We start from the raw sequence: 26235 nt of genomic DNA, 5'->3' as shown, positions 1-26235 counted from the left end.
TCATTTCTTTTCCAAATGCTTTCAGGCTGACGAGTCTGCAAATGAGTAGTTTCTTCTTCTTCTTTTTTTTTTAGAGAGATAAGTTTTTTTAAAAAAATTAGCTAAAAATATAAAACAATTAAATTTAAAATTTAAGATTTCGGATATCAACCATCAAGCACTCAATTAACCGTAAAGGTTACAAGTGAGGAGTTTCCAAATTAATAAGAAACTGCAAAAAGCAAAAAAACAAAAAAAAACAAAGAAAAAAAAGAGGAGGAGATGTGAGTGCTATGAGATACACAGGAAGATGAAGCATATTATAGGGCCTCTCACGATCGAGCAGCTAATTAAAATGCAAAGCAACAGAGCACCTATTTTGACAATTAAGCCAGTGGACCAGAAAGTCGGCACCTCGAGTCGATCATGTAATTAATTAAATTGATCCAGAAAAAAAAAAAAAACTTAGAAGCTCTTCTTTAGTATTGTAAGTTTGTAGTTTACTATCATAATATATGATATAATATGCTCCATTTTTTTTAAATTTTTACGTAATTGCTGCTGCTTAAAAACCGAGCACGAAGAAAAGAAAAAAGAAAAAGATAATACTAAATTTTCCTTTGGAGTTGAGGTGGAATTACTTTTATACTAATAACTTATTTAGTGCAGTAGGTGTAGTCCAGCCTTTTCCTAGACCGACAGATTCATTGTAGTAGCTAGGCAGGGCACCCTAGTTAATATCTCTTTCAACAACATCAAAAGAAGATTATTGATATACTATATATGTGATTCGCAAGGGCAAAGAGTAACGCTAAAGTTTTTCATACTACTTTTGCAATAGCTTTTATAATTTGATCGTTCTTGTACCTTGTAGTCAATGTTGAAATTATAACATAAGCAACTAGGCTTCCAGAAAAGTAAGCTCATTACCCTTTATGTTAGGAATAGTTGGTGCCAAATTAGATCGCCAATACATCAAAATATATAGAAATTAAATTTTAAGTGAGAAGGGATAGTATTTGGCAAAGGCAAAACGTATGCGAATAACTAAGAAGGATCATTAACGTCGTGCATGGAGAAGAACAAACATGGAGGAGGAGAATTAATAACCATGTGAATCGAAAACACTGTTAACGTACTGCAACATCGACGTGGAACCGTAGTCAAATCATCTATAGCCGCGGTGATCACCAACCAGCGTTGCAATCAATTATGTTTTTTATTTGCGGGCGTAATGGTCGGAGAAGGGCATGAAAGCTGAATTTGTTCATCAAGTCGTTTCGATTAATTAATCGCTCACTATAAATTTATACACGAAACAACTTTCCTATGCCACCGGAGATAGGTAGCATGGGCCTACGTGGTGGTTTATTATTTATAATATAATAATATCGAGGCCTTTGAATCAGAGCCTCGTGGTTAAAAAGGCCTGTTTAGTGGTAGGCCCGGCCCTGTGAGTTTCGCCCCAGATATGCAGCCCAATCTAGCTACCGCTTATCAATCCTGGCAGAAAATAATTTGTTTATTTCTCTCAAAAAAAAGAAAATAATTTGTTTACATCATATCGGAGAGTGTTACTACAACCCGTAAACGTAAACGATAATAATAATTTACTCCTCGATCGGGTGCATATTTTTGGTCAAACACAGGATGCTTTTGACTCGAGGGGAAAAAAAAAAAAGATAGGTTTACTATCTACTTCATTCATAACGAATATGAACTGAGCTACAGAAGTAAGACAATTGACCCCAAGAATCAAAAAGTCCCAAACAAAAGCCCGAAAAAGGAAAAAAAAAAGAAAAGAAAAAAAAGAAAAAAACAATTACAAGCTAGGTAATTTATGACATTCCACTAGAAAATTCTTTTATTACTTTGCTAGCGAATTGGCCCTATTTACTGCCGCCAACAGCTCAATATTGATCCCTCTGTAAATAAAAATGTTCTTTTCTGTCCATATAACCCACCAGTAAGCTATAAGTAATATGTGTTCTTGTCACCTTTTTTCTATTACGATCTTCCCGAGTTGCCCTTTTCCATACTTCCTGAACATTTTCACTAAGGTTACACTTTAAATCCCCTTCACCAACCATCATCATAAGCATAAGATATCTACTAAAAATACAGTCTGTGAAGATGTGATCTACCGTCTCTAAAGAGGATCCACAGAACACACAAGATAGGTTTCCCGTCCAACCTTTCTTGGATAAATTGTCCACTGTAGGGAATCTTTTCTTGAGTACTATCCAAAGAAAAATCCTTACTTTTAATGGTACTCTCAAACTCCATATCTTCCCCAGCTGTGTATCTCTTCTTCCTCCATCATTTAGCATGGTGTTCATAGATTTGACTGTAAACCGCACCTTTGAGTTCCATCGCCACCAAATTTCGTCAGGTCTACTCTCCACGTTAATATTAGAAACTAAATTTTTAAGATCACGTATTCTCATACGTAGTTCTGTGTGCATTGCCGTCGCTCCTCGCAAGATCTTTCTCAACCTCCACCCATTCTCGGATAAATACTCGCTAATTCTCGACGACTTTCGAGACACTTTAAAATAAATATCGTGAAAGATTGACTGTAGTGATACTTTCCCACGTACACCTTTATCATTCTAAAAATCTATTAACTGACCGTCTTGCAACTTATAATTTACTCCACATTTGAACACTTCTTTTAGAGGGACCACACTTTTCCACCACTGGGATGTTGGCCTGAATATCTGTAACACACTAGACCTTTGCAAATTGCGAGGTTCGAGTGTTTGGATGTATTTCGAGCTTTTTCACACTTGGTGGAGGGTGGTAGAATGTTTGCTGACCTAAAAAGTTCGAAAATCGGAATTCTGGATATGTCCTGAGAGTTTTTACTCTCGGGGACCGGTCCCTGGAAGGAGAGACCGGTCCCCCAGTGAGCAGTGTTGAGGCAGCCTGAGGCAACCGGTCCCTGGCAGGCGAGACCAGTCCCCGAACGCGTCTTCACAGTGAGAGACCGGTCCCGCGCAGGGAGAGACCGGTTCCCGAACGCTGGTTTTTCGGGTTCGCAGCGAGAGACCGGTCCCTGCTGGGGAGAGACCGGTCCCTCTGGGCGAAAACTGCCCAGACCGGGCTGATGTAATATTAGATTTTTGAGGGGCCTCACAGGATTTTGTTACAAGAGAAGGCTTATATGGCCACTTCTCCTTCTCCCCTTCCTCACTTCACCATTTCTCTTGCTTCTAGAGAGAGAGAGAGAGGGAGAGAGTGGGAGAGGAAGGAGAAGAAGAGCTTGTAGAGGACTTGGAGCTTCACCTCCACCCTTTCTTCTCCCTTTTGGTGGATTGGAGCTTACTTTTGGAGCTTGGTGGTGGACCAAACTTCAACCTTGGGCATTTTGAGCTTGGATTGAAGCTTCCAAAGGGTTAGTGACATGTTTCCTCCTTTAGATTCTTGTTTTGGTGATTTTTTTGGGAGATGAAACCCTAGTTTTGGGACTTAGGGTTTATTTTGGGCTTTTTGAACCTAGGGCTTTTGAGGCTTGATTGGTTGGTTTAGAACCTTCCTAGGGCTTGGATTGGAAGGGTTCAAGCTCTCTTTTGGAGCTTTGGAAGAGATTTCTACTCTTGAGGTTAGTTTTGGCCCTTTTTGCTTCTAGGTTAATGTTTGATATTATAAGATGGTCGTAATGCCCTCGTATCTCTTCGCTGATTACTTTTAGGGTATTTTGAGACTCGGGGACAACTTTGTTCGGCGAATCGAGACCCTACGCGACGGTTCGGTGGGTTTGACCTAGCCACACTATGAGAAATTCTCATTTGTGCTTAATTAAGTATCGTTAAATGAAAAAGCATGCATATTCTTGTTACATGTATTTATTGTGAATTTTAGAATGCTTAAAATGCCCATGTTATATGTAATGAAATTTTGGACCTCTATGTAGTAGAGAGTTGCTTGAGAGAGAGTTGGTTGCATTTAGCATTCTATACGAGATTTGGTTTCATGTTTCTATAGTGTAAATGAGTTCGAATTCATGTATTTAAACTTAAGTTTACTTGTGACATGAAAGATGACAAAATTGCCATATAGAAGTATGTGAACTAGCGAGCTAATGTCATCAAGCGGCATTGAGCTCGGGACATGTGTGAACCTAGTGGATAGGGCCATTGAGGGATTTGGGATACATGTTGGATATCAAATTGCCTAAGTGTCATCAAGGGGCACTAGGCGTAGCAAAAGTTGAAAATTCACATTGTGACTTAAACTAGATCTTCGGGATGCTAGTGACTATACCATGTTAGAGACATGAGGATTGGATACTTGAGACTTGGACTTTGCTTGCTTGTCATTTGTGCTCATTCGCACATACTTGTGAGGGTCGCTCCCTACAAGCCGGCACTCCGGAGTTAGCCTACGCGACTTTTGTTCGCTCGTGCGGTATTGAGAAGCCTACGGGGTCGAGTGGGACAGACACATTCCAAGAGTGGGGATGTTGGGCTACCACAGGCACTTAGGCGGCACAAGCTGGACTACCTTGGGTAGATCCTTAAATTGGAAATGGAAATCGACACGGTGTTGAATACGAACAATCACTACTAGATAGGAATAGTAGTTGGATTACTTGGACACGCTCATGATATAGCATTGGTACATTTAGTATACTTGCCGGTTTCGTTATTGCATCGTAGAATACTCAGTTGTTTGGATAGAGTTCACCCTTATACATTGACATGTTACCTTATGATAATGTAGATGTACATCACATGGCATCATGCTTACTTGAGACATATGGGTTAGCACTTCTTTATGCTTTCTTACTGTGTTACTATTATCTTTATTGCTATTACTATCTTGTACTTACCCTTGTTTTTGGGGCCTAGTGGAGCAGGAGCTGGGGTCAGTAATTGCCCACTGGGAACTATAAATTATAGTTCTCACGCCCTCTTTTTCTCGATATTTTTCAGAGCCTTCCACGCAGGGTGAGGCCAGGGACCGCGGGAAGGGAGTTGCTTCGAGTTAGCTTCCTTCGAGGACGATTTGCTAGGTGGTCTACCTCTCGTTGTATTTTATTTTGGAGAGGTTGAGAGTTTTACCAGTGTACTAGAGACCACCATTTTTGTGCTAGTGACAGATATTGTACTGCTTATGATTTCTTTTATTGTCTAGCTTTACTTCTCTACCTTGATGTAGATGTTAGTACTGCTCGCTCTGATATCATTAGTTGCTAGTTATTTCACTTCTTTTATTTGTTCCATCTCTTGCTTTTACTTCCGCTTTTCTTCTAGACGTCTTATATGTGTAGACATATGGCGGGTCTGGGCACGCTACCGGGAGGGCTTCCGCCGGTCCCGGGGCGTGACAATATCTTTCCTTTATTAAGTGGCCTCTTTTTAGTGTAATACAACGCTTGAACCAACTTATTCCATTACAAGCCTCTTTCTAAAAAGAATCTCCACCACCACTTAACGAGAAGAGCTTCATTCATCAATTTAATATCTAGCACTCCCAGTCCTCCATCCTCTCTTCCTTTGCATAAATTCCTCCTAAGTTACCAAATACCCTCCACCTTTTGAGGTCGTCCCCCAATTTCAAAAGAAATTCCTTCGTAGTGCCTCGATAAGTTTAACTACCCACTTGGGCGCTTTGAAAATTGAAAAAAAATATAGCGGTAAATTCGAAAGGACCGAGTTTGGTAACATAAGTCTACCGCCTTTTGACAACAATTTTGCTTGCCATCTGTCGATTCTTCTATAAATTTTATCGATAACCCCTTGCCAATCATGTTTCTTTATAGTCCTATTTGATAATGGTAAGCCGAGGTATCTTATTGGGAAGCTACCTACCTTACATGATATTATGTTGGCCAACCTAAATGCTTTGTTCTCTCTTCTCCCAGTGTAAAATAAACTTCGATTTCTCCTTGTTAATTTTCAATTCAGAAGCCCATTCAAAAAGATTCCATAAGAATTTGAGATTCCTAATAAATCTCTTCTTGGCCTCGCAGAAAAAAATCGTGTTGTCTGCGTATTGTATGAGCGTTATCCGACTCGCGTCCGAAGGTTCGACCTCTCTTAACATGTTGTTCCTACCAGCCTCTTCTGTCATTCTAGCTAGACATTCTGTCACCATCAAAAAAAGATATGGTGAAATAGGGTTCTCTTGTCGTACTCCCCTTTTAGTCTTAATCTATTTAGTCGCCTCGCTGTTTACAAGAACCGCAACCTTAGCATTACCGACACATTGCATCATCCATTCGTGCCATTTTTCGTCAAAACCCCACCACTCCATAATCTGTAGTAAAAATGACTAGTTAATTCTATCGTAAGCTTTCTTGAAATCAGCTTTCACACCTACGCTTTCCACAAAATTCTTAGCTCTCCATCCGACAATCTCACAAGCACTGATGAAAGCGTCCGAAATGAATCGTCCTTTTATAAAAGCTTATTGGGTGGGGGGTATAATCTTTTGAATGACCCTTTTCAGCTGATTGGCAGAAATTTCTTATTAATGAAGGGACCTTCTGGCTATTTGCTCCCGGATGGTGTGGTCCGCATGCTTTTATGTTTTCAGAAAATCTGTTCTAAATATGTAAATATATATTTTTATTACTAAATGGATTTATCAATTTGATGATTTTAACAAGCAATCAAATTGCTTTTGAGTTAAAATAGCTGGGCAAAGCTCTGTGCTTAAAATTACGTACCAGCGGACGTGATTCGTCACTTCAAAGTATTTCGTTGCATTTAATTAATTGGACTGGTGAGTGCTTCTCTGTTCTTTCTTAATAAAATATAAATAAAATATAAAATATAAATATTAAGAGTAAAATTTTAAAAAGTAAAAAACTTACGTGTGCGGGTTTACGCATGTATTTTCTATATAATAATATTAATATTTTTCTCTCACATTAAAATAATCGAGGTGGCCAAACCCGTCGCGGTCCGCGACTCCGCGTCCCTCGCTCCCTCCCTCGTCGCAGTTTAGTTGGGCGTTGCGACTTTCGTATCCGCAGCACCGAAACGCGAGTCGATTCAACCGCCCGATCCATCTCTGCGAATCCCCCAACCAGATTCTTTCCAGGTAAGCTTTTCTCCCGTCCGAGGATTCCCGATCCCCCTTTTGTTTTGTTTTTTTTGTTTCTTTTTAAAAAAAACAAAATCTCCTAATTTTCCTCTGCGGATCTGGGGATCCAAGGCGTCTCAGTGGAATTCCGTCGAATTTGCGGTGTTTGAATCGATCGACCTCCGGGGATTAGGGAGGAGGATTTTGGGCGTATACGTTTAATGGATTCGTTGATGTTGTTGTCACAGTGATCTGTTGTTTGATCCGTATCCCGCACACGCTACTGCTCGATCCCCCTCTTCCTCTGTTTGTTACAACTTGGAAAATAAGATTTTTGCAAACGAAATGCAAGTTTGTTTTGTTTATTTTTTTTCCTTTATTGTTTAATTCTGTGCTTATTTATATAACATCGCCATTTTGATCAACAGAACATAAGTTCGACTGCCAACAGTCCAATATTTACTATTCGAAGAACGCTTTACCAATGTTTTTTTTTTTTTCATTTTTTTTGTTGCTGAATTTGACTACTCACCTGCATTACAAGAAGAACGTTTAATGTAATTCGTTTTCCCATTTGTTCGACTTGAATTTGATTGCGTTCTTTCCAGTAGTTGAATGGCCGGTATCGCCATTGCATGCTCGTCTCTGAATTTAGGACTTCTCCAGAATCTTCATTTTGCTATTATAACGAATCATGGCTCTGAATTACGGTTGACATAATCAAACGTAGAATTTCTGGCATCTTAATGACGCCGACATGCACGATCGAATTTTTCCAGGGTGTCGGTGTTCATGATGGCTGGATCTTAGTGCTAAGTCTCTTGTTAAATATTTGATTTTTTTTATATTCAATAAAATATTTTGATTTTCTGTTGAAAGAAGAGCATACAAATCATATCCTTAGGAACTAGTGAATCGTTTTAAGCTTTGAACTGCAACTCCACTATTTGCTCTTATCTTTTCTCACTTTACCATTTGGGAATGCTTGAGAAACTGACGAGTGATGCGTGTGAATATGTGATTATTGTTCACTCCTGTGTTGTTAAATCATTGCTAAATTAATTTACTCGTTGTTTTACTTCACCTGATGGGTTAAATACTGAATATGCCATTCACTGGTTTGACGTACTTTATACAGGATGGATTCGGAAGTGGACCACAACGGTGCTGGGACATGCCATCCATTGGAGGACTTCTATATCCCTGATTACATACTGGTACCAGAGTCCGAACAAGGAAGCATTAGTTCCGAACCTTCTTGCCCTGTGATAGTCTTCATCAACTCTAAAAGCGGTGGTCAGCTTGGAGGTGATCTAATTAAAACATATCGCGAGCTTCTTAATAAATTACAGGTACCTACTGATTTATTGCATTAGACGATTGGGTTTGCTTTTTATTTTTTAAAGATCATAATCAAACCAAAGCCTCCGTGTTATAGGTGCGTTTACATATTTTTGGTCTTTTGCCAGGTTTTTGACCTCGGAGAGGAGGCTCCAGATAAGGTGCTGCACAAATTATATCGCAACTTCGAAAGACTCAAGTCCCTCGGAGATATTGGTGCTGCAAATATTCAGAAGAATTTGAGATTAATTGTTAGTGAGAAGGCTCTAAGATGGAATAAAGTGGAATATTTCTTGAATTGAGATTTAGTTATTACTTGAAATATTAATATTTGCTGGCATCCACGAAGCTTATTATGATTTTCTTATCAACACACTATTATCTTAATAGGTTGCGGGTGGTGATGGCACTGCAAGTTGGCTGCTTGGAGTGGTCAGCGATCTTAAACTTGCTCAACCACCTCCCATTGCTACAGTGCCTCTGGGAACAGGAAACAACCTTCCCTTTTCTTTCGGATGGGTAGGCCAAGAACAATTTTGTACTTCCTGCGAGCTTCGTCAAAGTAGTATCTTGTTATTTTATAGCACTGTCATAATGATGGATAAGTTCTGTCTGCTCTCCCTTTCTCTATGTTAAATTCTAGCATCTGTTTCCTGTCATTTGTAATGATTAGTGAGTAAACACCAAAAAACTCTGAAAAGCAAAGTTAGAGGAATATGAAAATGATTTGCCAAACTTCTTCTGTGTTTGAAGCTGATTTTGTTATCCGAGTGTTTGATTCTTCATGAATGTGCTCCACAATGTTCTTTTGCACTGTTTCTTCTGGTTGTTTTCTATAGTGTTCATGGATATTGTTTCCAATTTCCTTCTCATTTGATGGAATGAGATTTAATTTTTCTCTTACTGGTGACTACAATTGCAGGGTAAGAAAAATCCTGGTACAGATCATGAGTCTGTAAAGTCTTTCCTCTTTCAAGTGAAGAAAGCAACAGACATGAAAATTGACAGGTATCAGCTCTAACTCTTACCGAATCATATGATGCTATGCAGAATAATAATGTTATGATGGGCCAACGTGATCTCGTTTGTATTGTGATTTTGTAATTATAGTTTGATGCCAGCTTGTACTACAGAAAAACCATTGCTTGCAACTTTTTTCTTTGGTAAAAACCATTGCTTAAGCGCTTAATGCCAGGATGAACATTCCTATTATCTGACATTAGGGAACTATACAGTCCACTCAGCCTGGCCTGCTAACAATTTCTTCATAACTTAAAAGAAAACTCATGTTTAGTTACTTGATTTTTTTTTTTTTATTTTTTCTTTCAGTTGGCATATTGTTATGAGGATGAGGGCTCCCAAGGAAGGTACCTGTGATCCAATCGCGCCGCTTGAATTACCACATTCCTTGCATGCATTTCAGCGTGTGTCAAGTGCAGACTCATTGAATGTGGTAATGCAATCACTTTCTGTTTTATGTTCTACTTTATTTTTGAAATCAAGTTTTCTCACTCTGTCAGTTTTCTTCTCTTACTTTCTCTCAGTCCCTTCTCTTATTACATACGTCTTGTTTTTTTTATTAACTTATTCTCATTTATATTAATTTGTCACTCTTCTTTGTTTCCTCCAGGAAGGCTATCACACATTTCGCGGCGGATTTTGGAACTACTTCAGTATGGGTATGAGATTATATCTATAAGTCCTAATCTTTAAAGAGAAATAGTAGATAATATCAATGATTATTCACATATAAACCATGAAAAGTGTAAGTATCCATTCGAAGTAGGTTAGGTGTAAACGTGCAATTTTAGGCTGACAATCATGCTCTCTTGTTTTCATATCTATAGTTTGATTTCCTTTCTCTAGGTGTAACAAAAATCATCCTAGCTACCACTATATATATATATATATATATATATATATATATATATATATATATATATATATATATAAAACTAATTAAGAGATACATTGAGATGCATCTAAGTATCTATTGTGTAATGTTGCAGGAATGGATGCCCAAGTATCCTATGCATTTCATTCTGAGCGGAAGCTGCACCCTGAGAAGTTCAAAAATCAGCTAATCAATCAGGTTTATGATTTTCCTATTCAAAATTTGTTCAAAAAGCTCTATCCTATTTGTTATCCTTCATATTGGACTATTTAATAGTAGAAACTAAGTACTTGCAACATGTTTATTTTGTGATTGTGGGTTCCGATCTAGGGAACAATATGTCTGCAGAAAATGAAATTAAATAAGCTGCCTCATGCACAATTAATAGGTTTTAAAGAAGATACTATTTAAAGTGCATCTTCTCAATGCAGGGTACATATGCTAAGCTTGGATGCACGCAAGGATGGTTTTTGGCTTCTCTATTTCATCCTTCTTCAAGGTATCTATTGTTTTTCTTATTTGCTATAATAACTCAGATGATGATAACAAATTTATACTCGACTTATAGCAAGTGTGGTAAATCACCTCTTGCAAACCTCATCCACTCAATAAGATTAGGAAGATAAAGAGAAATGTACAATTGAACAGAAGGTAAACGTTTCTTTTTTAAGGGATTAAGTTGAAAAGTTATGACAGATTGGAAATTGGTTAAATCCACTAATAGTTTTAGGCTCCTTTCTCATTGTTGGTTATCCACATGATAAAATCATAAAAACTTCCGTTACTGAGTTATTCTTTTGTGCTTCATTTCTTCCCTGATAAACCCAAAATTCGGCATGCTGTTATCTTTTTTTTTACTCCAAATCAGATTTCTCCTTCTTTTTTTTTCTTTTTTTTTTTTTTTTTTTTTTTTTTTTTTTGTTGTTGTTGTTGTTGTTGTTGTTGTTGTTGCTTTCCAAAGTTACGCTACTCGCACTTCAAGGAAAGAAGAAGTCTTTATGTTTTACGTTATGATTAATGGTATAGGGAAATTATCAGTCTATTTCTATTTCAGTTCTTGTTTATGAAAGTGCTTAACTTGCAGGAATATTGCTCAACTTGCAAAGGTGAAGATCATGAAAAAGCCTAGTCAGTGGGAAGATCTTCACATCCCTCGGAGGTACATTTTACTGTGGCACTTTGTTTTAAATTGACTGTGATATTCGCATATATTCATTCATTTGTCTTCTCTAATATTTTCACTTTGACTGTAAAATTATACTTGTACTTCAGGATGAGCTTAGAACTCCTCAAAAGGAACCAGTGATGAACTTAATGCACATTGGTCTCTTTCATTCGAAGAGAATATTTTGTTCTTACTTTCATCTTGTTCTACCATTAACAATGTAGAGAGAGGTCCCTTAGTCCTGTAGAAAATTAAATGTCTAGGTGACTAATTAGTTTTTTTGGATTTTTCTCATATAATTACTGAATACGTAGTATGAAATATGGATAGCCTTTTCTTTCTGTAAGCATGCGACGTAGTATACGGTGTCAAAGCTGATTGTAGCTTATGGTCACTTTCTTTATGCCCAACACACCCCCCGGCCCCCCCCACCGCCCATCATACAGTAGTTTCTGTAACGAAAAAGTCTTGATAACTAGCAATTCCAAAGAATGATAATTACCATACTTTGAGGACGCCAATAGCCGGGCCTTTCACCTAACGCTTTCCAATCCTTTACAGCATTAGATCCATCGTCTGCCTCAACTTACCGAGCTTTTCTGGAGGTTTAAATCCTTGGGGAACTCCTAATAAGAAAAAAGTGCGAGATGTGAGTCTGATGTCCTCATAATTTCCCGTATCCATGTGTTGTCATATCAAATCCTTTTCCTGGTATTGTGTGCATATTCTAAAATTGGATTATCACAATCTTTAGAGGGACCTTACCGCACCGTATGTTGATGATGGCCTTCTCGAGGTTGTCGGCTTCCGAGATGCTTGGCATGGGCTGGTGTTGATTGCTCCCAATGGTCATGGCACTCGTCTTGCACAGGTAAAGCAGCTGTCACTCTCATATATGCGACGAGAAATATAAGTTATCCTCTAGAATTGGAGTTTGCTGATTGAATTTCGTATCTATAGTTTTCATTATTTTGTGTTGTCGTGTTACACAATAATGCAAATGTATTTGCTTGTTGAAGGCGCATCGGATTCGTTTCGAGTTCCACAAAGGCGCAGCAGACCACACATTCATGAGGATTGATGGGGAGCCGTGGAAGCAGCCGCTTCCCGAGGACGACGACACCGTAGTGGTAGAGATCTCTCACCTCGGTCAGGTGAACATGCTCGCCGCCCAGCACTGCAAAGCGAAAAGCATCAACGACCCCTCGACGCCATCGGCGGGTAGCAGCAGTGGTCATTTTGATGAAGACAGTTGCGAAGATTCTGAGGATGAATGGGAGGGAGAGAGGCGGAAATTTGGTGCGGCGGAGACTTTCAAAATTCCCGAAGAGATTGACATTGCTCATCTCAGTTAAAGAGATGGAGGTTAATTATTGCCCGGTTAATTATGGTTCTGGTACTTTGGGCTCTTAACAGACGGAAGGATTGTTTGTCCAGATATTGATGATTAGTGAGGATCATAATTCTATTCAAACAAATTGCTTGCACATTTATTGTATTAATTAATTAATTTCCGATTTTGATGGTTAAAATAGTTGTCTATGTGTGCTGCTGCTGCTGCTGCATTTCCATGCTAATAGGATACGCGTCATCAAGTTATGCTGAAATGAAATGGTTCGTGGTTCGCTGCCGTTTTATTATCATTGTTATTATTTGAATAAACAGATTGACAGCGATTAAAACAGATTGACGGTCTACTTCCGGTTAAATAGATCATCGGTTCTTTTTTTTTTCTTTTTTTTTTTTTATTACTCTCTCACCCTTTTTGAGGCCCTGCTGTCTCACTCATATAGTCTAATTCACCTCTCCATTAAATGGAACGAATAGTATGCTACTTTTTTTTTTAAAAAAAAAGAAAGAAATTTGCCACATATACACATGTTCAAAACTTAATATTAATTGATCCCCAGTTTCTAAATGTTTATTTATTTATTTATGTATTTATTATTTGGTGGCGCAATCTATCAAACTTGAAGTTATGTAAACAGAGCGAGCCAGCTAGCCTGCTAGCTTGTATGCATAAAAAGAAATAATAATAATAATAATAATAAATGTATGTATACAAGCGGCCTGAACTCCGGACAAAGTTCGTTAATTTTAAGTCCTCCTCCATCAGAATTCAGAGGTCGAAGCTAGCAGTAGAGCCGTATATATTAATTTAATTTTAAAAAACAACCATTAGAAAACAGCCCTTTTAGAATATTCTGATTAGCAGAAGCCAACGGGTTCTCATGTATTTATCATACGTACTGTACGTATGGCCAGCTGTGCATCTGCATACATACGGAGCGACCAATGGCAGTGGTACCTCGCGCGATCTCCTCCATTCCGGAGGGCAAAGGAGGAGAGCAAGACAATTAGTTCCACGTTGCAAAGAGCTGCTGTGAATATATATCGTCCTCCAGCAATCATGTGCCAAGCATGCACGCGACTGCCTGTTAGAGCCCGCGTTCTGGACGGTGCAGCAGCAGCAGCAGCCAGCGAGCAGCAGCAGCACAGCCAGCCAGCAGCAAGACAGATTCTTAGGCGGACTCTTCGTCTCTCTCTCTCTCTCTCTCGTGATCATGAGTACTTGATTACTACCTACTATATATGCGTGGTGTTTTGAACGTTGAGAAGTGCCTAATAAGCGCCTTACATAAGTGTATGTGAACGGTTGAATAAGGAGCTCCTCGCCGATGCGTACGGCCCGTATCGGTATGCCTAATCCTATCCTAGCGTCGAATAATATCTTACTGGCAGATACAAAAATACATAGCATAATTTTAAGCACGCATTGGTGGTGTTTGTACAGATTTAACTGTGGTCTTTTGTTTCGCCGGTTGTCTCGCGGTTCTGTGAGTATGTGCAAATCTGAGTTCGGCAACGAACACGACCATTCGGCCCCAACTGAGAGGTGTGTACGCCGTATATTGATATAGGTACCTACTTACGGGTGTATAGTGATATAGTTGATACTGCAACCCGCGGGGTCTATGATGTACTACGCTACTCCTACCCTATATATATAGTTATACGTGCCTATATTATATGTACTTATATACGTATTATATATAATACTATTATCGTGATATATGCCCGTTTTCAACGGCAGGGGGCGATCGGATCGAGGTTGGTCATCAGCCGGGTCAGGGCCGAGTTCAATGCGACAGGTCGGGTCGGTCCACTATAGAGTTAATGACGACGCTCGGCTGCTTATGGTGTCTAAGTGAGCAAAACTTTGTGTCCGCTGCGGATGCTGGCGGGCATCCTTGTCGCATCCGCCTTTTCTTCCGCAGTGATCAGATTAAATGATTAATCGTTGGAAATGCCCACAAATATGGGCCACGTGTTCAGAGCACGGTATCAGTTAATTTCTCTTTTTTGGAGAAACACGGTTTTTTTTTTCTAATTTTATTCGGTCGGGACGAGAGATAGACGTAAGCAGTGTCAGTCCTTATCGGCTTGGATGAATTTTTCTACTTGTTGTGTATGAAGAAAGACTTGTGTTCATGAGTGCTTCGGCCGAGTCAGAAGAACGGGACCACCAGTCTCAGTGTAACGTCATTGGGCCGTTTCCGTTTTTCTTGTCTGTTTTTTTCGTTGCCTGCGGCAATTCGAGACAAAGAACACTGGTCAAATTAGGATAACGTAATCAATAAGGCCTTGTTTTCTTTTATTCTTTTTTTTTGCCGGACCGACGGTAAGAAGAGATCGCGACCAATGAGAGAAACTAAATTAACCTCAAAGGGAAATGGGAGAGTCAAAGGGTCACGGTCGAATCTTATATGGTATTAGATATTACTAGGAGTCGATGCGTACTCATGCTATGCGAGAACAGCATGGACCCTTTCGCGTGCTTTCAGTCGGTTTTCGATGTTGCGACTTCGAATCGGCCTTCTATCCGGCTGCGTTTAAACGTGGATCTAGGATATTTGGATACCTATCGGAAGAATAAATTTGCTATTATTTTTCGATATCATTTGCCTAGTGATCAGGAACTGGGGCTATACCAATCCAAACAAATTTCAATAACGCTGTAGTCAGCCCTTTGCAAGCCGGTTTAACAACGGTAATAGTAGAATATCCACAATCACGGGTGACAATTTTTGATAGGAAAATTCTTCAGTACGCTATATCAAAACAAAGTCAACTATCTTGAGGTAAAGAATTTAATGTCGTAATTTATTGTACGATTTTATAAAATTTTTATTTCTCCAACGCCCCGTTGGATTTTTGAGCGGGCCTTCTACTCACCTACCATATATCGGGAAAATTCAAAAACATTTATTTTCTTAGTACTTCCACACCATACTCCTGGGATCAAGTTGTAAGCGGAGGCGCCGATCGACGCTTCAGAACAGTCGGCGAACATCGAAAACCGAGCGTGCGAAGGTCCTGCTTCCGGATAGCATAGTCAGCAGCTCCACTCTCGGTCGTCTCTCTCTCTCTGCTCTCTCTCTCTCTTCCGCTTGAGTTATTATTATATATTACTGGATATATTAGTATATTGAGAGTTGGGACTGGGCGGGTATGTTATTAGTAGTAAAATGCCTCCAGGTTCATTGCATCAGTTTTCTAGTGCTTGTTGGGATTTTCTTTTTACAAAAACCCTTTTTTCTTTGTTTTTTTTTGTCTGTTTTTGCGATTCAGTATTCGTTACAGCCCATGAATCTAAATCGACTAATTCAGTGGGGCCATTTCAGACGCGCCACCTCAACTCTAACTGACGTACATGGAATCATCGTGCAACTCGCTACAATCTTTTTCATCTAAGGGGTTAAAAAGCTTTGGTAGCAAACAATAAGAATTCTTACTAGGTTACATAATATTCCCAAGGTCGTGTAATTCCTAGTATACTGACTAATATCATTGTTAATTCTACAGATTTTTCCAGTCCAAAGATTTACAAAATTAATACGCCAAATAAGAATTTCGTGCGTCGAGTTACTGAACTATTTTGAGTCTACATGTGCGCTATATATAGTTCGATACTATACGTAATGTATATAGTATAGGTATATATGAGAGACAGAGAGAAAACCACGGGACGGAGGAGAGAGAGCGACGGAATCGGAGGACAAAGACACGGATCGGTAGACCCAAAGGAAGGGACATACCGGCATTCAACCAAGCCGCTTGCAAGCCCGTTGCCAACCGGGTACGCAAAGCGCTATTATTATATACATATATATAGAGTTCGTATACATTGTATCGAAAGCATGGAAGCCTTCCGTGCTTTAGTCGTTTTCGATGTTGCGGTTTCGAAATCGTTCGATCGCTTGGTTTTTAAACTTGATCTGAGTATGTGAGAGTACCTATAAAATGAAATTTTATGTATTTTTCGATATTATTTGCTAGTGATCGCAAACATGTCTGGGCTTTAAACACAAATTATTCGATAGCTACACAATTGAGTTAGTAAGCGTTGCAAGACGTATTTCGGATATTAGAAATATCAAATACGCATGACAATTTTGATAGAAAATTTTACATACAATTAAAACAGCATCAATATCTTTGGATTTAAATTTAATGTCATATATTACTTTATATAAATTTTTATGTTTTCAGCCGTTTATTTTGAGGCCCTTAAGCTTATAGGCAATGATATCGTTAAAATCAAAAGATTTCTATTTTTAGGTACTTTAAATACTATAGATCAAGTTTAACGGAGCGCGATCGACTGATTAAAATCCGAAGATCGAACGAGCTGGAAAGTTTCCGGCTTCCGATAGCTAGTTAGGTACATACTCCCTACTTTCTCTCTTCTACTCTTTCTCTTCTCTCTCTATATATTATAATATATAATATATATATATATAGGTTGGATAGGGCTATTATTGTAGGTTGAAATCCTTATTGCTATCAGTTTTTTATTGGTTGGATTAATTTTATCATTTCTAACATTGAATTAAATACGTATAATTAGGGGGACCATTCAGCCACTCAACTTTCAAATGATATATCATCTAACCCTACAAATTTTTCATCTAAGGGTTAAACTGTAGCAAAATTAGAATTTTATATTAATATATTCGTATCTATTCTATATATTGACTAATTCATTTTAATTCTACATTTTTCAGTCGAAAGATTAAAGAACCTTTATAGCCAAATTAAGAATTTTACTTTACTATATTTGAGTCTAATTTATATATATATATTATTATTATTAGTATATACCGAGAGAGAGAGAGAGAGAGAGAGAGAGAGAGAGAGAGAGAGGAATCGGAGGGGACAAAGAAAAGGACGTAACAAAGAAGGACAACCGCATCCAACCAACCCGCTCAACCCGTTCCCGGTTTTGAGGAAACCAACGTGCTGTTTCCAGTGGTTTCCCCACGCTCCAATACATACCCACCGTATATATCTGTCTAGCTATCTTCTATAAGCATTATTAGTAATCCTCCAAGGCAAAGAGATCATAAGATTCCCCCAATCCCCCTTCCTCAACCTACCAGTGTCCCTCAACCACGTATCTTACCTGTCAACACAAGTAAATTATAATGCTAGCTTCGAGTATAAATACAAAAACACGTGTCTGTACGCTCACTAGCTACTCCGGCTCTATCCATCCATAACTCTTATCCCAGTCACCCTTCTTTCTTTGTATTTCTTCTGGGTTCATGCTCATCCAGCTAGCTTATTAATTCACAGAAAAAAGAAAAGAAAAAATAAATAAAAGATGAAGAGGCTTGCAAACAAGGTATGGACAATATCTGTCGCACTAGGTGCAGTCCTCGAGCTTGAAGAAAAGGCGAAAAGATGGAATTTCTCCCCGTCTCTCCGATGGAGCTCGCCGTCGGCGTCGCAAGTGCGGTTCCCGTGCACCGATGCTGCGGCATGCAGGAATAATGACGAAGCTGATGGCTCAAGGCAGCCCGCGGCAGGCGACGAGTCATTACGAATGGTTTTCTACGTGAGCTGTTGGGGCCCAGATTGAGCTGCAGACTGCATGCAGTCGTGTGCCGGCGGATATATATAGAGTATGCACGCACGCAGCCTTAGAAACAAGTTAATCTCATGCATATTAATTAGTTTGCTGTTTTGAAAGAGAAGAATATATATATGTATCTTCAGATGTTGCTCTGTGCCGCTGCTGCGAGAATTAGCGATAGCATGCAAGTTTCAAGAACACTAATAATGGACGATTATCTATATCTATATATATATATATATATATATATATATATAGAGTTGGACTGGGCTATTATTAGTAGTAAAATCCTATTATTGCTATCAGTTTTTTAGTCTTTGGATTAACTTTTTTCATCATTTCTAACCATTGAATTAAATACTATAATTCAGTGGGGACCATTCAGCCACTCAACTCTAACTGACTAATATCATCTCAACCCTACAATTTTTCATCTAAGGGTTAAAAACTTGATAGCAAAATAAGAATTTTACTATTAATAATATTCCAGTCTAATTCTATATATACTGACTAATATCATTTTAATTCTACAATTTTTCATCCAAAGATTAAAAACTTAATAGCAAAATAAGAATTTTACTATTAATAATATTTTNATGACAATATTAGTAAAAATGATAGAGGTATTTTTCGAAAGGAAAAAAATTCAAAACTCACACTTTATAAGTAGTATATATATATATATATATATATATATATATATATAGAGTGAGGCCACTATGCTATCGGAAGCACGGAGCCTTCCGTGCTTCCAACTCATTTTCGATGTTGCGACTCTCGAATCGTCAATCGGTTCCGTTAAACTTGATCTAGAGTATTTAGAGTACCTAGAAAATAAATTTTATTATTTTTTAATATCATTTGCCTAGTGATCGAATGAGCTCAAAATCAACAAATTTCAATGGCCGTAGTGAGTAGTTTGCAAGTTCAACGGTGTAGAAATATCCAAATCACATAAAATTTTGATAGAAAATTCTTTATACTATATAAAACAATATCAATATCTTTGATTTAAAATTTTAATGTCATATTATTACATTTTGTAAGATTTTTATTTTCAGCCGTTGATTTTGAACCCCTTCGTTCACTAGGCAAATGATATCGTAAAATCAAAAAATTTATTTTCTAGGTACTTCAAATACTCTAGATCAAGTTTAACGGAGCCGATCGACGATTCGAAAGTCGCAACATCGAAAACAAGCTGTAAGCATAGAAGGCTATGTGCTTCCAATAGCATCGTAGCCTCACTCTCTCTCTCTCCCTATATATATATATATATATATATATAGAGAGAGAGAGAGAGAGACTACTATACTATTAATAGCACGAAATCATTCGTGCTACCAAGTTTTTGGCCATTGGATTAAGAAAATGTGCGGTTAGGATGATGTGGACCCCCTAGGGTTGATTGGGTGGTTGGTTGAATAGTATGATCTAACGGGTGAAAATGATCAAAAGCGTAGATTTAATGACGAAAAACTTGATAGCACCAAGTACTTCGTGCTACTAATAGTATAGTAGCGAGACTCATATATATATATAGAATTAGGCTACTATGCTATTAATAGCACCAAGTCATTGGTGCTACCAAGTTTTTGGCCATTGGATTAAGAGATGTGCAGTTAGGATGATGTGGGCCCTTTAGGGTTGAGTGGGTGGTTGGTTGAATAGTATGATCTAACGGGTAAAAATGATCAAAAGGATAGATCTAACGGCAGAAAACTTGGTAGCACCAAGTGCTTCGTGCTATTAATAGCATAGTAGCCGGACTCTATATATATATAATTGAGCTCCTATGCTTTTAAAAGTCCCAAGTTATTGGTGCTTGTAAGTTTTCGGCTCTTGGATTAAAGGATGTGCGGTTAAGATAATGTGGGCCCCCTAGAGTTGAGTGGGTGGTTGGTTGAATAGTATAATCTAATGGGTAAAAATGATCAAAGGCAGAGATCTAACGGTAAAAAATTTACAATTACCAAGTGCTTGGTACTTTTAGAAGCACCATAGCCGGACTCTATAGATATATATAGAGAGAGAGAGAGAGTAGGGCTACTATACTATTATGAGTATTGGGCCCTTCGTACTCATAAGTTGTTTTCGATGATGGAGCTTTCGAATCGACGATCCACTCCGTTAAATATGATCTAAAGTATTTGAAACTTCTAGAAAAAAAAATTCGTAATTTTTCGAAATCATAATAAAGTCCATCAAGCAGGCATAAAATGAACGGTCAAAATCGAACGATGTCTTAAAAATGAATGATCGGATCCTTCAATTTAAGATCGGAGTTATTGACCTTTATCTAGATAGTGAATAGAATTTTCTATCAAAAATTCAATCTATTCGGATTCTTTTGCACCGTTAAACTAGCAAGTATTCCATACCGGCCGTTAAAAACTGTCAATTTTGTGAGCTTTTGATCGTAAGTAATATGATGTCGAAAAATTATGAAATTTGATTTCTAGATGTTTCAAATGCTCTAGATCTACGTTTAACGGTGTGGATTGTCGATTCGGAAGCTCTATCATCGAAAACAACTTATGAGTACGAGGACGATCGTACTCATAATAGTATAGTAGCCGGACTCTATATATATATATAAGTTGAGCGTACGTGGAAATGCACGTAACAATTATTTTAATTTATTTTAAATCAGTAAAAATTTGTAAATCATATTTATTAAAAAATTTAGAATAAAATATTTTATAAATTGATATGTTATATTTTATTAAAACATATCTATAATATCAATTTTAAATTTTAATATAAAATAGATTGATAGATTTGATATCCAAAATCAAAAATTAAATTTAATTCACGATTTAAACTCAAATTTAAATTTTAATGTAAATTAAATGGATAGAGTATATTAATATTCTGGCAAAAATTTGGATAACCATGAATTTATTTCTATTTTAGAGATAAAAAGAAATTAAGCAAATTTTGAATTAAAATATAGATTAACAATAGATATCTTTCAGTTGGCAAAATTTGAATAAGTATGCATATTTTTTATTTTAGAGGTAAAGATAAATTAAAAGTTTATTTTATTATGTTATTTATTTTACGTAAGGAAAGAGGAATCAAATTTTTTTTCCACCTAAAAATGGGTCTACCGACATATTGAAATTTGAAATACGTGCTAGATAGTATAGATATTATATTATAGTTAGAGATAAAAACGAATTAAATAAAAATTCACAGTAGATATTCTCAGATTGGTAAAAATTTGGATAAACATAACTTTTTTTATGTTGTAGAAATAAAGAGGAAATAAAAGTTTTTTTAATTCTATTATTTATTTTACGTAAGAAAAGAGGAATCAATTTTTTTTTCCGCCAAAAAATAGATCTGCCGACAGATCGAAATTTGAAATATATATATATATATATANGCCCGCCATTGGATCAGATGTCGAAATTCCTCTTCTATTCAAAGAGGGCAGGGAAGAAGCAGAAATGGAGAGGAGAGGATTTTGATTTTCTTCTGTCCAATGCTTATGGGGAACAGGATGTATATGTGGGTGTACATATATATAAAGAAGACGCGGTGAATTTGTGATAGCTGGCCAAATTATCCATCAACGGATATGATGACCAGGGAAAAGCTACCATAATCTAATTTTGTTCTCGGCGGAATGAGGAGTACAGTTGAATGCCATATTTGGAAAGATACCTCAGGTGCATTTGGTTATTTTTGGCGCAACATTTTTCTCCTGTCTTGTGGCGCTACAACCTCTTTATCCAAGATCATCCTTATATCTCAAAACAGTTATTAGGTACGGTTCCTAATTTGGACCTTTGTTAGACTCCCTCTAATAATAGATGTAGTAGACAGAACATGCTTCCCTATTTATATATGTAGTTTCCCCCTAATTACACATGTTCAGAACATAGAAATCCTTTCATTTTTCGGTTCTTGTAAAATCCTCATTATATTCCTGTTATGGTTGCTGGGTACCTTCCTTGCTCTAGTAATCAGAGCAGCTGTAGCACGATTTAGCGACTACCACATTATAAGATATCAAAATTCCTTATACAGCTAAAAAGTATAACATTTGATGCCTTTCAAGTTATTCAACGCAGCATTGTTATCTCCTTCCTTTTGTATCCAGGAAATCTGCGGCCACTGGATACTCTTGATAGACATCTAAATCAAATTTAAGTGCAGAATGCTTTCCATAAGCTCTGCATGCTAGCAGATGCTTCAGGAAGAAATGGGAACAAGTTCCAGAAACCTTGATTTCCTATTCCTGTACTTTTGTCCCGTTAATACATCCCCAAGTAAAATTCAATACATATATATATATATATATAGAATTAGGCTGGAATACTATTAACAGTAAAACGTTCTTTTTGCTATCAAATTTTTAACCCTTAGATGAAAATTTGTAGGGTCAGGATGATATTTGTCGGTTAGAGTTGAGTGGTCCCCCTGGGGTTGAGTGGTCCCCACTGAGTTATAGTATTTAATCCAATGGTTAGAAATAATGAAAAGAGTTGATCCAAAGGCTAAAAAACTGATAGCAACAATGAAATTTTGCTACTAATAGTAGCCCAGTCCAACTCTATATATATATAGAATTAGCTATATATATAATATAATATATATATATATATATATGAGGTAGGACTGGAGCTACTATTAGTACAAAACCTCATTACTACAACCAGTGGGGACAGCTCAATCTAACGGACTAATATCAATCTATAATCTACAATTTTTCATCCAAGGGTTGAAAAACTTGGATAGCAAAAGAACGTTTTACTTTAATAGTATTCCAGCTAATTATTTATATATAATATATATATATATAGATACTATATATTATATATATAGAGTCCGGCTACTATACTATCGTAGCACGGGTGCTCCGTGCTACAAGTTTTTTCGATGATGCGGCTTCCAAATCGACGATCGCTGCCGTTAGACTTGATCTACACTATTTTAAGTATTTGAAGACTCTAATTTCATAATTTTTCGATATCATTTACTATCAAACAAATAGTCTAAATTGAATGGCTGAAAATAAAAATCTCATAAAAAATGATGATAAAAAATTTAAATTCAAGATCAGATATACGTGATCTTACTCTAAATAGTGAAAAGAATTTTCTATAAAATTTTTATCGATTTGGATTGTTTTACACCGTTAAACTCAAACACCACATCGGCATTAAAATGGTCAATTTTGAGATCTTTTGATCATAGTCAAATGATGTCGAAAAATTATGAGAATTTAGTTTGCCAAATACTTTAATAGTGTAGATCAAGTCTAATGCAGCGATCTGTCAATTTGGAAGCCGCATCATCGAAAACAATCTGGTAGCACGTGAGGTCTTCGTGCTACCGATAGTTAGCAGCTGGACTCTCTCTCTCTTCTCTCTCGTCTCTCTCTCTCTCTCTATATTATTATTATATATATATATATGTACATGTATATAGAGTGCGGCTAGGATGCTTATGGAAGCACGGAGGCTCCTGCTTCGACTTTGTTTTCGAGTTCGGACTTTCGAATCGACGATCGGCTCCGTTAGACTTGATCTAGAGTATTTAAGTATCTAGAAATAAATTTTGCAATTTTTCGATATGATTTGCCTAGTGATCGAAGTGGCTCAAAATCAACGGCTGAAAATAAACAATCTTAACAATATATGATGATATGTCAATAAAATTTTATATCAAAGTTATTATGCTTGTTTATATAGTATAAGAATTTTCTATCAAATTTCATGTGATTGCGATATTTCTACACCGTTAAACTTGCAACCGGCCACACCGGCCGTTAAAATTTTGATTTTGAGCCCCTTCGATCACTAGGCAAATGATATCGCAAAAATCACAAAAATTGTATTTTCTAGTACTTCAAATACTCTTAGATCAACTCTAACGAGAGCATCGTCGATTCAAAAGTCGAACATCGAAAACAACTTGGAGCACGGAGGCTGCGTGCTTCCATAAGCATACCAGCCCACTCTATGTAATATGTATATGTATATGAGCATGTATATATACATATATAGAGTGAGGCTACTATGCTATCGGAAAGCACAGAGCTTCCGTGCTTCCAGCTCGTTTTCGATGTTGGCGACTTTCAAATCGTCTATCGGCTGCCGTAAACTTGATCTAGAGTATTTGGAGTACATAGAAAATAAATTGTATTATTTTTGATATCATTTGCCTAGTGATGGAATGGCTCAAAATCACAAATTTCAATGGCCGTAGTGAGCCGGTTTGCAAGTTTAACGGTGTAGAAATATCTAAATCACGTGAAATTTTGATAGAAAATTCTTTATACTAATATAAAACTAGATCAATATCTTTGATTTAAAATTTAAATGTCATATTATTACATTTTGTAAGATTTATTTTCAGCGTTGATTTTGAGCCCCTTCGTTCACTAGGCCAAATGATATTCGTAAATCATAAAATTTATTTTCTAGATACCTTAAATACTCTAGATAAGTTTAACGGAGACAATCGACGATTCGAAAGTCGCAACATCGAAAACGAGCTGGAAGCACGGAAGGCTCCGTGCTTCGATAGCATAGTAGCTCACTCATATATATATATATATATATATATATATATATATATATATATATATATATATATATCTCTCTCTATATATATATATATATACATATATACATATATATACATATACATATATGTATATATATATATATATATGTATATCTATACTACTTATAAAAGTGTGAGTTTTAAATTTTGTCCTCTTTCCAAAAATACCTCTATCTTTTCTACTAATATTTTTATGTCGAGTAATTTGCAACCATTCATTTCAAATAATTTTTCAAATAATAATTTATTCTCAAATATAGATCTTAAATTTTTACCATTGGATCTCATCCAACGATTAATAATAAAAGTATCTGTCACTTTTCTTGACAAAAATACCCTCAATATCTGTTATCTCCTATCTACGCATTTTCTCAAACGTAATTCCCGTCATAACTTAAAATTATCTATTATATCATATCTACGGGGTTTCTTAAATATTTTTTTAGTAACATCTTTTTTATTTTCACCTATATTTTTCTGAAATATTTTTCATATATCCCCATCGCTAGCACCAGTACATCGTAGCATATTGTTATCGTCAACACCAGCACATTGTTATTTTCGCCACCTTCGTCATAGAAGTATTCAAATCAGATTAAATATTGATACAAAATTTTTTATACCATCTATAATAAGATTAATATTTCTGATCTAAAATTTTAGTGCTATATCATCTCTTTTTATAGGATTTTTATTTTCAGCCGTTAAAAATTATTGATTTTGAATCTTTTCGATTGCTAGGTAAATAATATGAAAAAATCGCAAAAATTATTTTCTAAACACTTCAAATACCCTAGATCAAGTGTAACGGAGCCGATCGTCCATTCGAAAATTTCATCATCGAAAACGGCTCAGGAGCACGGAGGCCTTCGTGCTCTTGAGAGCACAGCAGCCCTGCTATATATATGTATATATATAGAGAGAGAGAGAGAGAGAGAGAGAGAGAGAGAGAGAGTGAGTTTTGCTAGAATACTATTGGTAGTAAACGGCTCGGTTTACTACCGATTTGTTTTCGATGATAGAGCTTCCAAATTGATGATCGGCGCCGTTAAACATGATCTAAACTATTTAAACTATTGATCTTGTTGTAGATAGTATAAAAAATTTTGTATCAAAATTTTATCTGATTTGATATGAAATTTTAATACAAAATTCTTTATACTATCTACAACACGATCAATATTTCTGATCGAAAATTTTAGTGCTATATCACCACTTTTTATACTATTTTTATTTTCAGCCGTTAAAAATTATTGATTTTGAATCCTTTCGATTGCTAGGTAAATGATATCGAAAAATCGCAAAAATTATTTTCTAGAA

General features: G+C 36.7%; 1 protein-coding gene across 2 annotated transcripts; it reads left to right on the top strand.

The window, feature by feature from the left end:
- On the top strand, nucleotides 6864-13051 carry LOC109720631 (diacylglycerol kinase 5-like). 2 transcript variants are annotated; one of them, XM_020247871.1, is made up of 13 exons: nucleotides 6864-7032; nucleotides 8153-8366; nucleotides 8484-8606; nucleotides 8746-8874; nucleotides 9278-9363; nucleotides 9685-9808; nucleotides 9986-10034; nucleotides 10365-10447; nucleotides 10681-10748; nucleotides 11334-11408; nucleotides 11976-12063; nucleotides 12169-12285; nucleotides 12434-13051. In XM_020247871.1, the coding sequence occupies exons 2-13, from the start codon at nucleotides 8154-8156 to the stop codon at nucleotides 12767-12769; spliced, it is 1491 nt and encodes a 496-aa protein (XP_020103460.1). In that variant the 5' UTR covers nucleotides 6864-7032; nucleotide 8153; the 3' UTR covers nucleotides 12770-13051. The 2 variants fall into 2 exon arrangements, with proteins under 2 accessions (XP_020103460.1, XP_020103459.1); XM_020247870.1 differs by lacking the exon at nucleotides 6864-7032 and adding an exon at nucleotides 7092-7361.

The sequence above is a fragment of the Ananas comosus genome, linkage group 14, assembly GCF_001540865.1.
Source record: "Ananas comosus cultivar F153 linkage group 14, ASM154086v1, whole genome shotgun sequence".
NCBI classification, from domain to species: Eukaryota; Viridiplantae; Streptophyta; class Magnoliopsida; order Poales; family Bromeliaceae; genus Ananas; species Ananas comosus.
This window is presented reverse-complemented; position numbering and strand designations above follow the sequence as displayed.

Coding starts and splice junctions, on each gene's coding strand:
- LOC109720631 (XM_020247870.1), top strand. Junction 10,035..10,364: donor TTGGAACTACTTCAGTATGG/GTATGAGATTAT, acceptor GTAATGTTGCAG/GAATGGATGCCCAAGTATCC. Junction 11,409..11,975: donor GATCTTCACATCCCTCGGAG/GTACATTTTACT, acceptor AATCCTTTACAG/CATTAGATCCATCGTCTGCC.